This window comes from Saccostrea echinata, unplaced genomic scaffold, assembly GCF_033153115.1.
Source record: "Saccostrea echinata isolate AGI-Se365-2 ecotype Australia unplaced genomic scaffold, CSIRO_AGI_Sech_v1 ptg000016l, whole genome shotgun sequence".
Taxonomy (NCBI): domain Eukaryota; kingdom Metazoa; phylum Mollusca; class Bivalvia; order Ostreida; family Ostreidae; genus Saccostrea; species Saccostrea echinata.
Window position 1 is genome coordinate 26,642,895 of NW_026889765.1, and position 13,785 is coordinate 26,656,679.

The following is a 13,785-nucleotide window of genomic DNA, read 5'->3' on the forward strand; positions in this document are numbered from 1 at the left end:
GAAAAAGAAAAAGAGATAACAGTCACACAAATGATAAAAGTGTTCTCCCACTATTCGATTTGTTGAAACAACTTCATCAAGAACTGCAATTAATCAAATCAGTAAGAAATTACTTAAAATGGAAGTGGGAATGAAATGTTCCCACGATCAATTCTCCTGGGCTTTAAAGGTACAAAACACTTTATTTCTTGGTTTCTTGATCGTTTGCTGCAAGGAGTAAAAAAATCAAACTCCAAAGTGTTCTTCATCAACTTTTAAAAAGATTTTATTTTGGGAATTTTTTTTTTAAGAATATGTATTTTGTGGGCCAACTTTGAGTTGATTTACTTAAAATATTATGCTAGTAGTTCAGTATTTATGTTCTAAATTAAATATATACTTTCATGTATATGGCCTGAGAAATATTTCATATTACATATATAGTTATATGGTTACATGTAAAATGATACATAACTACATGTATCAGGTCTGCTTTAGTTACATTTTATTTTTGATGTGACTTTCTTAATTTTATGCTGTAGTGTATTTTATCTGGAATCTAATTTAAATCATAGACAGCTAGCTTAGTACTGCCTAGTATTTGAGTTATCACAATCAAGCATATGGTCAGTGTGGATAAAAACACTATCACAGTAGTAATTAAAGTTTTGACTGGTGTATGATTTGAACAGGTACTAATTAACTTACGTACCCTATAAAATTTGAAACTCATTGTGAACTCTTTCATAAAAATTACTTCCTTTTTTCAGCAATGGCTGTTGCCTTGGGCAATCTCTACCATGATGATCTAGAAGTAGAGCTTGAAGAGGTTGCTAATGTATTGGCCTCGGCCTCAGTTCTCGGGTTCAAGGCACTTCAGGATGCGTAAGTTTTATGTATATATAGCCACAGTTGTACATTTACACATACATGTACATTGTTACACATTTGCCTTCCCAGTTGAAGAGCAGTTGGAAGGATAAATTAAATAAAGCAGAAAATTCCTCAAGGCCTTTCTTTAAACAGTAATTTAAATTTTTTGGAATAATTGTAATACAGACATAAAATCATGCTGTACAGGTGTGCATGCATGTGTGCAGAAAATGATAATGAAAACTGACATAGATTTAGAGTATTTGATAAGATATATATAAATTAAGTGGCATATGTCATTAACACTTTTTTTCCATTCAAGCTGTGGTAAAATGATGCTGGAAAACATCAATTACAGAACTGTGTGTATATATCACCTGGCTGCCTCAAAGGTAACCAGATCATCAACAATACATTTCTCAAATTGCTTTTAATAATTAAATTTAAACTATTTTTTAAAATTAATTATTTCTCATTTCAAGTTTGTTTTGCCCTGTTTTTTAACAATTATGTTAAATATAACTTGGGGTGCAGTGGAGAGATTCTTGAAAAGGGAGGAAGGGGCACTAGTTGGAGGTCTGGGGTAGGGGCCCAGGGTTGAAACCCCAAGATCTCAGGTGTTAGGAGTTTTGTGGAACAGTTTTGTGACTTATGTATATTTTACATACATAAAATGAAATATTCAACAACAAAAAATAAATTTATTAATTTTGATATATATATTTTTAGCCCCCCCCCCCCCCCCCCCCACCTTTTCCCTCTAAATTTGCCAATAAGTTGTGTGCTTTACTGAAGAAAAAGATTCTAAGAAAGATAACTCTTGTCTTTTCAGTATCACCAAGAACAGGTGGTGTTAGCTTGTGAAAGATGGCTGGAGCTGAATCTTATCCCTCAGGTAACGTTGTCAAACTTTTAACTGAATCTCATTCTTCATTGAAATTGGCCAGTTAATTACTATTGTCACATAAATGAAGGGGCATGAGGAAAAAAACTAAAAAAAAAAAATAATAATTTGGGAAATGTATACCGATATACTTGCATAATATTCCTTTTGATGGCCAGAGATTTTTGGAGAATGTTCCTCTGCAGAGGGGTTAGAGAAAAAAAAAATCAATTAAAAACTTTGAACTACTGCATTAGTATACATACATGTGTTTAAGAGGCAATTTTTCTCCACTTTTTCCTTTCTTTTCTTTTGTCACCTTTTCTCTTTCTTATGACCCCAAATTTTGTGTGTGCCTATTAAGTGGAACCTATACCAGCCAAAGTTTAAAGGCTGTAGAAATCCAGAAAAAAATGCTTTTATGAAAGTCCAGTGCCTGTCGCATGTTTGAGGATCTATTAAATTAGACAGGATTAAGACAGAGTTTTATTATTTTAACAATTGACTGAATACAACTTCCACTTGTGATCCATTTCAAATATGATATCTTCCCCTAGGACCAAGAAACCCTCGGGGGGGGGGGGGGGGGGGGGGATCTTAACATCTGGTCATTACACATTTTTACAGTTGTGCAAAGGATATAAGTCACATTTTTAAGTGTAAAATTTGAGTCCAAAACTGTGCTACTCACTTATAAGACAGTGAGTTTTATAAGAAACATGAGTATTTTTCTGAAATATGAAATGTATTTTCTTAACAACTCCAACAATTATTGTTCTCAAGAGTTAGGATGTTTATATTGTTTACTCTGTATAATTGTTTATATAACGATGAAAGATCAAATTGATACAATGACCCAAAACATACTTTGAAACAGAGGTAAATACATTAGAATATTGACTTGAAATAGCAACAGATTCTGGCAAAAAATGTACATTGGGGCAATTTATTTAAGCGTGTCATGGGCAACTTCCTCTGTAAAATACGCCACATTATAAGTCAATTGACTAATATGCCAGAATGTATACACGGTACATGTATAGAATACCTGGCATTTTAAGATTCGAATTCAATTCATCAGAGACAGAGACCTATGAATGTATATTTTATAGTTATAAAGTGTCAAAAATTGAAATTTTGCAATATAAGTTGACATGAACATTATCAGTAAATTTATTTTTGTTTTTCGGTTGTTATATAGTTGTCCTCTCAGATCCAGCTACGAGATGTCCCAATGGAGCTTATCCAGAAAACTCTCAAGTCAAACAGGTACTCAATTGTAAAATCAATTACCGGTACATGTATGTTAAAGTGAAATTTCTGAATTTTGAATGGATTTTGATTTCAAGGTCATATTGTTTCTGCATCATTTAGCTTTAATTCAACCATACATTTTTCAAAATTAAAAAAAAAAATTTGACTTTTTCTGGTCTTTTTTTATTTTCAGATTGTTTACTTTCAACGAGTACAGTATATATAGGCTGCTCTCTTATTGGTTGTTCCTACAACTTAATCCCCATATACAACTGATGCCCTCGCACAGCACTGTACTCTCCTACTATAACAGGTAACTCATGTTACTTGGTGTAATGTGGAAGCTTAGTACGGTTGAACTTTGGTATCTTGATCGAACATCGAATTTTCAAATACACTAACTATGGATACGTTGAAGCGATTTGAAAGTCCCAACTATTTATTCTTTACGTATTTTACCCTTGATATCTCGGTATCTTGAGGTTTTTTGGTCCTATTGAGTTTGAGATAATGATCCAGGTTTGACTGTATTTTGTGTGGGTTTAAATTTTTGTGGCTATAGAGGGTAACTTTGCTGCTGCCATTGAAGTTATATATAATCTCAATGAATATTGATAGAAAGGAAATGTTAGCCACATAAATAACAGTCCACACAAACCAGGAAATTATTTGCAATTCACAAAAATTTGTCCTCATGAAATTATGTTTCTACAGTATATTATAATGTACCTGTATGTGCTCAAGGAAGTTCGGAAGGCTATAATTGCATCAATTTTTTTACTTCAATAAATTTGTTTCAACATCAGATCACCTTTGTAAAAGTTTAATTTAACATTGGTAAAAGCTGTAATTTTCATAAGCAATATATTGATATCAAAATCATTTAACTAATAATTTTTATCACTTTTCAATGACATGCATACATTTCATTATGGAATTTTCTCACTTTTTGTGCATATACCTATATGTACAGTTGAACTTTGGTATATCAAACACTGATATCTTGAATACCATAGAATGTCGAAGTGAATTGGAAGTCCCAACCCCTTATTCTTTAAGTTACATGTATGTTGAATACTCGAAGTTTTTTCTCTGCCACATCAAGTTCAAGATAACGAGGTTTGACTGTAGTTATGCATAGATATGAAGAAGTGAAAAAACCCTAATTATAAAAAAGTCCTCTTTGTATTTTATGTATAATATGAGGGGTGATCAAAAAGTTCGCGGACTATCTCTATATTTACAAAGCCACAATTCAGACCAGAATGAAATTTGGCATACATATAGTCATACACATCTTCTATAAATAGCATATCATATGTAATGTTTTGCTCCATGTTTGTGACGTCACAATTTGAAAATGACTTCAATATATAGATGACTTGTGACAAAAAATGGTTGACTCAGTCGTACTCAAGCAACGAACGGCTGTGTATATATAGTTTAACGTATATCTTGGAAATTCCTTTACAGTAGCATATAATAATTTGTACAAGGTTTATGAAGACAAAAAAACTTGCACGAAGTTGAATCATTAATTGGATTGATTGTTTTAGTGAAAGAAGGGAGATGGTTAAAAATGATGTTTGTTCTGTTGCCCACATCTTCGCTAGCCAAGGGTTTCTGATACGCTACTCTCCTCATAAACCCTTGGCATACGGTGCTGACAAAAGACGGGATTGTTTTCGTCACGTGATCACAATTCTTACCAGGTACGCACAGATTGCGTCATCGACAGAAATAAAAAGCGTATTTTAAAAAATAATGTTTTTAAAGAATAATTAACAAGAAGGTATTGAGTTATGTTAATTTGTTATTTAAACATGTTAAAATGCAAATCTACATCTGCAGTATTGATTCTTAATCACATATTTCGCACGCAGCTTAAGATATTGGATGACACCATATAGCTATTCATAGAATGGCATGTTATCTTACGGATCATTGTTTACTTGCGTTTTTCATTCCCGATATTAAAGAGTCGAGATATATCCCGAACGCAGATATCGTCATTTACAAAAAACAATTGCTGATTGGTCGAACAATGTCGATCAACTCCAATCACAACTTGAGAAAAAAATCCCAACTTTTTTTAACACCGTATGCCAAGGGCTTATGAGGAGAGTAGCATATCAGAAACCCTTGGCTAGCGAAGACGTGTTGCCCAGTGAAATCACACAGGGGAAGAGATGTGTCCTTAGTAGCAGTCTAGACGAACTCCAAAAACAGCGTTTCCGGAAGTAAGAAATTGAGACTGAAAAAGACTCCGAAAATAGAGTCCGCACATGCGCACACACACAAAAAATGGCGATTTTTCGGCAAAAATGATGGGTCTACAAAAACTGTCCGTGCAAAGTTTTGAAAAGTATGGCAATTATGCCAGTACTCAGAATTGCTAAATAAAAGACTTCGGAAGAGATCGTATTTGTCAGATTTTTTATTTTATTTGCAAAAAAGGAGATATTTACTTTCAAAGTTAATGTTTCAAGTCAGATCAATTACTGAGAAAATGATACGTTTTGAGAAGTAAATATGCATAATAAAAAGGATATACATGCAAAATGGGACATATATATTGTAACTGTTAAAAACTTGACTGAATTTTACACATAAATTAACATTCCGGTTTTTTATTTGTGTACGACATCGGAATTGAACGCATAAGTTCTTACCATTGTTATTTACCGATTTTTTTATCACATACAAACAGATATTATTATGAAAACATTTTTAAAACTATTATCTATTAATATGAAAACTTTAAAACCACTGTTCTAAATATTAAGGGCACAACATGTCTTCTAAAAATGAACCTATTAATATCTCTGCTCCGTGGTGAAAATGCACATTTTCTGATTAAAATAAATACAAGCTGGGTGTCTTCAAAAACAAATTAAAGCACCTTTATTTTAGGAACAACATATAATTTAAATCAAGGAGATAATAAATTAAATAAGAAAATATTTCTTACCGGCAGTATTGAATTCGATGTCGTATATATCCAATTCACTATTATGCAAGAGTTTGAAGCAATAAATAAGTCAACATCCACAAAATAATTTAATAAATGCAATTATCCATTCAACAAAAAATAGAATGAAGTAACAATGTACTAAATACAGCCATTATGCCGACGTATATTTGGAGAAACGAACGACAATCCATCGTTTGTTTACCTCGAACGCCATTTTGCCGCAATGCATGATGGAGCCAAAGACTTCGTTTTCAGAGTTCACGCTGTTTTTGGAGTTCGTCTAGACTGAGTAGAGCAATTTGTTATGAAAGATCGCCAAGTTACAGTTAGAAAAATAGTTGAATATCTTAACAATAATGTAATTATTAAATCCCTAAAATATCGTTTACTTTAGATTTTAAACTTATCAGATATGATAAAAAGAAGGCGTCCATGCTTTATCCACACTGGATAAACGATGTTTTTAAGACAGATGACTTGGGTTGTGATGGTCACCATGCTCATTCTGGGAAAGGATATCCTTATCCACCCATCCTATTGCCGACATTTGGCCATTTCTGACAAATGGACTGTTCTTGCTTTAAAAAAATAACTTGCATGGTAAGAAATATGAGACTAGGAAAAATCTTTTAGCTTCTGTGAACAGAATGCTACGGAACATGTCACGTGACCAACTGGATCACGTGATTCGCGCATGGGCAGAACGGTTTCAGATGTGCATTAAAAGGGACTAGGGGAGAGGACTACTTTAAAAAATAAGGAACACTGAAACCTAATTTTATTTCTTTTATGGAAGTAATTCAATTAGTTCGCGAACTTTTTGATCACCCCTCGTACTGCTATAGGATCCCTTTATATTGTTTTTCTTTACAGTTTACCTAAGAACTGTGCCCTTGTGGAGAAAGATGAAGGTCAGATGTATGCCCCACTCTTCTCTGCTGTCAGACTGACAGGGATCACTGACAGTAAGTAGATATTACTTACATATTACTTACCAAGTATATGTAGATATTACTTATCAGTGACAGTAATTTAAGTACAAGTACATTTGTAGATATAACTTAACTGATGGAGAGTTAAAATTAACTCTTGTGATACAAGTAAAACATCACTGACAATAATAGTTAACATACTGACAGGAATTAAGTAATAAATTCACTGAGAGGTAGTAGACAAAAATACTGCCAACAAAAGTAAACAGAAAGTTAACTGACAGTGTAAACAATGGCTTTACTGATGGAAAATTACTGACACAAAGTAAACAACAACTTAACTGACAGGAAGTAAGAATAACTTTACTTAGAGAAAATAAACAGTAACTTTACATTTAAGAAGTTATCAATGACTTAGAAGAAGTAAAAAATAATTTACTGACAAGAAGTAAACAATAGATATACTGAGTCTGATATTACAGATTTTTCTGTCAGACAAGAAGTAGATAATAACTTACAGGGAAAAATAACTTTCTGTACAAGATTTCAGCAATAACTGACAGGAAGTAAAACAATAACTTTACTGACAAGATACATATGTATAAACATTAACTTTACTGACAGATAACTGGTGGACATAAATGGCATAACTTACAAGAAAGAGATAGGGAACAGAATTTATCATATAGAGTATAAGACAAGAAAAAAAATAGACAGGGTAGGGAAAAGGGGGAGGGGCAGAATCTGGGAGGACCAAAAACAGTTTCCTGATTTCTTGTGGCTATCATTCAAATAAATTGATAACAACTAGTGGGTGTCTTTAAATGTTTAAGGTTTGATGTAATAGACTAAAATTATGGATCTTATAAAGCTCTGGTTCCTGAGTCAACTATCGTGAGATATTCAGAAGCAATTTTTTATTCTTAAGTAGAATCATCATTTGTATTCCTCTGTTATCAGAGATTCTGAGGCATATAGTTTTTGGTCTGTCTGTCTGTCTGTTGTCCACTAAAACTTTAATCTTGGCCATAACTTCTGAACAGTTGGTGCAAGGCTTTCATATTTTACATGTGTATTTCTGTTCACTCTATCTTTCTTTGGGTACCAGCATTTTCGACCTCTTGACTTTTGAGTTTGACCTACTTTTGAAAGACAATAACCTTGGCATAACTTCTGAATGATGGGTCCCAAGGCTTTCATATTTTTTTTTACATGTGTATTCTATGTGACAATTAAGGTATGTCACTCGTGAAATTTGCTATATCAAGGATTTTTTGAGAAGTATATTTTGGATAAGTACTCATATAGTATGATTCAAAATCGCAGAGAAAATGGGGGGTCAGTGTGCATCTAACTGAGCTACGGTACAGTTAAGTTGACCTTTTTGCACTTAAATTGTAACTCTTTGGTTAATCACTTTAACCGTTATCATATTTTATCAGAAGGCACACATCATGCGGCATCGATCAGCGGTCAAGGAAGCACCTGGAAATGTTCGACTGGGTGACGATGTTACTAAGGAAAACAGTGAATTAATCGCACGGCTGTTAGATAACGAAAGTGTATCATCAGCTTGGTACTTTAATGGATCGGTGTATGGGAATGTGAAAGGGAAACGCGTGAAATTTGATATCCTTGACGATATTGATTTTAAAGTAAAAAAAATCCGGGATTAAAAATTCTGACCATACCTCCTTCGACAATAGTTACCAAAACGCTTTTCCGGTCATAACTTGCATTAAATCTTCCAAACTGTGACTCACAACTCCATGACGGTAGTCAGCTTGACTTTCAGTTGATTTTTTTTACTGAAATAATTCAATTCATCTATATTGTTATATTTGTACTCTTACTCTCTTCTTTCTTTCTCTCTTTTAAGTTTCAAAATGAGCTCCGATTGTTTGTTTCCATGGGTATCAATTCGTAAACGTCTTGTAACTATTCTAAATGGTTAAAATTATTTCAGTGAACTGCCAAGGTTTAGGTGATATTGCAAAGCGCAAGGATGTTTTTAATTATTTAAGAGCCTTAAAATATAATATTTATTGTTTACAAGATACACACTTTTCATGTGATGTTGAAAACGAAGTAAGAAATTTGTGGGGATACCAGTGTTTTTTCAGCTCATACTCCACAAACTCTAGGGGAGTGGCAATTTTAGTTAACAGTAACTTTGATTTTAAACCTCTTTCAGAAAAGGGTGATGTTGATGGGAATTACTTAAGGCATATATAGAGGGCCATGAAGTATTGATATGTAATATTTATGGTCCAAATAATGACACACCACTTTTCTTTGAAAACTTACAAAAATATATTGATGATATGCAGTGTAGTAATATTATTTTATGTGGCGATTTCAACCTAGTTTTAAATCCTAACTTGGACTATTACAATTACAAATCTATAAATAATCCAAAGGCAAGAGATAAAGTTTTGGAAATAATAGAAAATAATGGTTATGTTGACCCTTTCAGACAGCTGCATGAAAATGAGCGTAGATATTCATGGAGAAGGAAAACTCCATTGAAGCAAAGCCGTTTAGATTTCTTTTTAATATCTGAAACCCTCTTGTCAGGATTAGAAAAGTGCACTATAGATGCTAGTTATAGATCAGACCACTCCATAATATCCTTATCTATAGCTTTTAATGACTTTAAGAAAGGTAGGGGGTTATGGAAGTTTAATAACTCCTTACTTCATGACGAAAATTATCTAGATTGTATTAAAAATGTTATTTTAGAGGTTAAGAAACAATACGCAATACCAGTGTATAACTTTGACAACATAGATAATATTCCAGACACAAATATTTCTTTCACTGTTAATGATCAGCTATTTTTAGAAACTCTGCTTTTAGAAATAAGAGGTAAGACTATTTCATATGCATCATATATCAAAAAGAAAAGAGAAAACAAGGAGAGAGATTTAATAGAAAATATTAAATTATTGGAAGAAAATGTTTGTGAAAATAATATTGATGAATTCTGTAGTAAAAAACAAGAATTAGAGAACATTAGAAAACATAAATTGCAAGGCACTTATATCAGAAGTAGAGCAAAATGGGTTGAGGAAGGTGAAAAACCATCACACTATTTTTGCACATTAGAATCTAGAAATTTTACTAGTAAGATTATACCTAGATTGGAGGATAATTATGGTAATGTTATTTATGACCAATCAGAAATCTTAAAGGAAGCAAAATTATTTTATGAAAAACTATATAAAAAGAGTGCAGTCAACCCAAATACTGATTTATTTAATGAATTAAATAATGAAGAAATACCAAAGCTTTCAAGTAAAGAAGCAGAATCTATAGATTTGAAGGTGAAATTACTATGGAAGAAGCCTCAGATACACTTTACAGAATGAAATCTAATAAATCCCCAGGGTCTGATGGTTTTTCTGCTGAATTTTTTAAGATGTTTTGGAGATATATTGGTTCTTTTGTAGTTAGATCTATTAATTACAGTTATAAGAGTGGGAGTCTCTCTATCACACAAAGACATGGTATTATTACACTTTTACCAAAAGGCGATAAGCCAAGACAATACTTAAAGAATTGGAGACCAATCACTTTGTTAAATACCATCTACAAAATAGCATCTGGCACTATTGCAAATAGACTAAAAAGATACCTTGACAAAATTATCAACCAAGATCAAACAGGTTTTATCTCTAATAGATATATAGGTGAAAATACAAGGTTAATATATGATATAATGCATTATACGGAAGAAGAAAATATACCTGGGTTGTTATTACTTATTGATTTTGAAAAAGCCTTTGATACTTTGTCATGGAATTTTATTCAAGGAGCACTAAAATTTTTTGACTTTGGCCCCTCAATTAGGAATTGGGTATCGCTTTTTAATACAGACATTACATCTGCAATAAATCAAGGTGGTAATCTCTCTGATAGAATTAACATCCAGCGGGGTTGCAGACAGGGAGACCCATTGTCTCCCTATATATTCATTATATGTGCAGAAATATTAGCAATCCAAATTAGATTAAACAAAAATATTAAAGGTATAACTGTGAACAATGTTGAAAAAAAGATTTCTCAATTAGCTGATGACACTTCTCTTATTCTTGATGGCAGTAAAGAATCCCTTACAGAAACATTGGAAACACTAAAGAGTTTTTCAGAAATATCTGGATTACACATTAATTATGCCAAAACTCATATAGTGTGGATAGGTTCCAAAAAGTTTAGCAATGAAATTTTACTGCCAAATTACAATCTTAACTGGGGAACTACTAGATTTACTCTTCTAGGAATACATTTTGATGTGGAACTGGATAAGTTACAACAACTAAATTATGATCCTAAGCTAGTACAGATTAAATCAGTACTTAAACAATGGGGGAAAAGGTATCTAACTCCAATAGGGAAAATTACAGTTATTAAGACATTAGTTTTACCTATACTAAATCACATTTTAATGTCAATCCCAAACCCCTCTGAATCATACTGTAAAGAATTAGAAAAAACATTCTTCTCATTTTTATGGAATAATTCAATCCACAGGGTTAAAAAAGAAGTTATTGTTAAAAACTATGAAGATGGGGGATTGAAAATGATAAACCTTAAGTCTTTTATATCTTCTTTGAAATTATTTTGGATAAGACATCTCATTTTTACAAATAGGGGCATGGAACACCTCATCCCAAATTTTAACTTAGAGAAATTTATAAACTGTGGGACTGATTATGTCACAACTTTTCTGAAAACTTTGAAAAATAAATTTTGGATAGACGTTTTCAAATCCTGGTTAATATTACAAAATCATGAGAAAACGTCTGAGGTTACTGGTGACTCGCCTTTATTTTATAATCCAATGATTCATATTGGGAGAAAGCCTTTTTATAATAAAGAACTGTTTGACAGCAACATTAGACGGATTAATGATATTATTAATGAAGATGGCTCACTCTTAAGTTTTGAATCTTTTTGTAATACTTATCCAAAAATAAAGATTAATTTTTTAGAATATAGTAGCATTATTCATGCTACTAAATTTTGGATAAAAAATTCTGGTCTTGACAAACCTATCAAAAAGCTAGAAAATCCATTAGTTATGTCAAATATTTACAAGGTGATGAAATGTCGTAAATCCAAATGTTTTTATGAAATTCTTAATCAAAACTCTTCTATGTCAACAGGTAAAACAAAGTGGAGTGAGATTTTACAGGTTGATGATAAAGAATGGAAAAAATTTCACAAAATACCCTTCAAAGTGACAAAAGACTGCAAACTCCAATGGTTTCAGTATAGAATTACAAACAGAATTTTAGCAACAAATTCATTTTTGTTTAAAATTAAAAGAAATGACTCTAAATACTGCAATTTTTGTCACTCAGAAGAAGAAACAATAGAACACCTTTTATGGGAATGTGATTACATACAATTATTTCTAGAAGAATTTGTAATGTTTCTTGAAGATAAGACTGGTGTAGTGATAAATATTATGAAAAAATCCTTTATTTTAGGTTATATAGAGAATTATGCTGATATTCAAAATACTATTATCCTTTGGCTTAAGTATTATATTTATACAGCAAGATGTACTGAGAAACCTTTGAATTTATGTGCTGCAATATCACAAATGAATCTTTATTATGAAACACACAAGTTTATTTCGTATAAAAATGGTGGAAAGGAAAAGTTTGATGCCCAGTGGAACAGATGGAAGCAGCTTTTTTCTTAACTCTCTCTCTCTCTCTTTTCTCTCTCTCCTTTATCTCTCTATTTATTCTATAAAAAACACATCATGTTGTATTAACTTCAATGTACAATAATGTAAAAGAGATGTGAATAAAAAAAAAATTAAAAAAAAAAAAATTATCAGATGTAACCATGGCAATGAACATAATCTTTTTTTTACGTAAAATAGTTTGAATTATATTTATCATTGAACAAATCATACAAATTAATGCGCGTAAATTTTTGAATGACCTTTTTGCATTAAAAAAGTCTCATATTTGGGGTATTAAAAATCTAAATAGGCAATAGAATATTTTCTTGTATCAAACTTTTTACGACTTAAGTGCTGATCGGTCAAAAGTATCGAGTAGTTTAAAATAATGAAAGAAAAAGTTGGGGTCAGTGATGTAAATTTTGAAATATTGGTCAAAATATGCGATTTTCTGGCAAAAAAATGTGTAAATTTTATCTTGACTTCTTTAAAACATCTTCATTTCTTGGCAAAGTTTGTTGAGCGAAGGTGTAAATTTTGTTATAAAAATATAAATTGAGACCTATATTTAATATTCCAGGCATATCATAATGGAAAATATTCTCTGAGTAAAAGTATGTGAGGCTAAAGTTCCAAGATATTAAATTTAATATGTGTAGATTTGCAGAATTTTCTGCTTAATATCCTTCCACCACAAGAAATAGTCCCTTATAAATCTTGCTTCTTTATCAATTTTCGAGCAGTCTTTTAATTGAATGTTGAACATTTTACATTGTTTAACTTAAATATGTTATAAAGGTTGAATTGTAATAAATAGTTTTTAAGTAAGAGGTTCTTACTGAACTTTTCTAAAAGGCTGACGAGTGACATACCTTAAGAGACTTTTCTTTGGGTACCAACATTTTTTGACCTCATGACCTTTGACCTTTGAGTTTGACTTTCTGTTAAAAAAATTTTAACCTTGGCCTTAACTTCTGAACAGTTGATGCTAGGGCTTTCTATTTCTCATAACTAATTGTATGTTCCTTGTTACAAGACATTTCTGTGGGTCCCAACATTTTTTACCTCATGCCCTTGGAGTACATTTGACCTACTTTTGAGCTGTCATAATTACAGGGGCATTAGTGTTTACAAACGTCTTGTGTTTTTGCATTGTAACTTTTTCTAGCATTGCTAATTACCATTATTT

The 13,785-nt window shown here is 31.8% G+C and overlaps 1 protein-coding gene across 5 annotated transcripts in view; it reads left to right on the forward strand.

Annotated features, from left to right (window-relative positions):
• The window catches only part of LOC133188603 (BTB/POZ domain-containing protein 16-like), a 48,264-nt gene that overhangs the window by 28,258 nt on the left and 6,221 nt on the right, over positions 1–13,785 (forward strand). For all 5 annotated transcript variants that reach the window (XM_061324095.1, XM_061324093.1, XM_061324092.1 and 2 more), the window contains 6 exons: positions 750–864; positions 1,175–1,244; positions 1,685–1,747; positions 2,937–3,004; positions 3,183–3,302; positions 6,837–6,928. In XM_061324095.1, the coding sequence (XP_061180079.1) occupies positions 750–864; positions 1,175–1,244; positions 1,685–1,747; positions 2,937–3,004; positions 3,183–3,302; positions 6,837–6,928 (528 nt within the window). The remainder of the gene's footprint in view (positions 1–749; positions 865–1,174; positions 1,245–1,684; positions 1,748–2,936; positions 3,005–3,182; positions 3,303–6,836; positions 6,929–13,785) is intronic.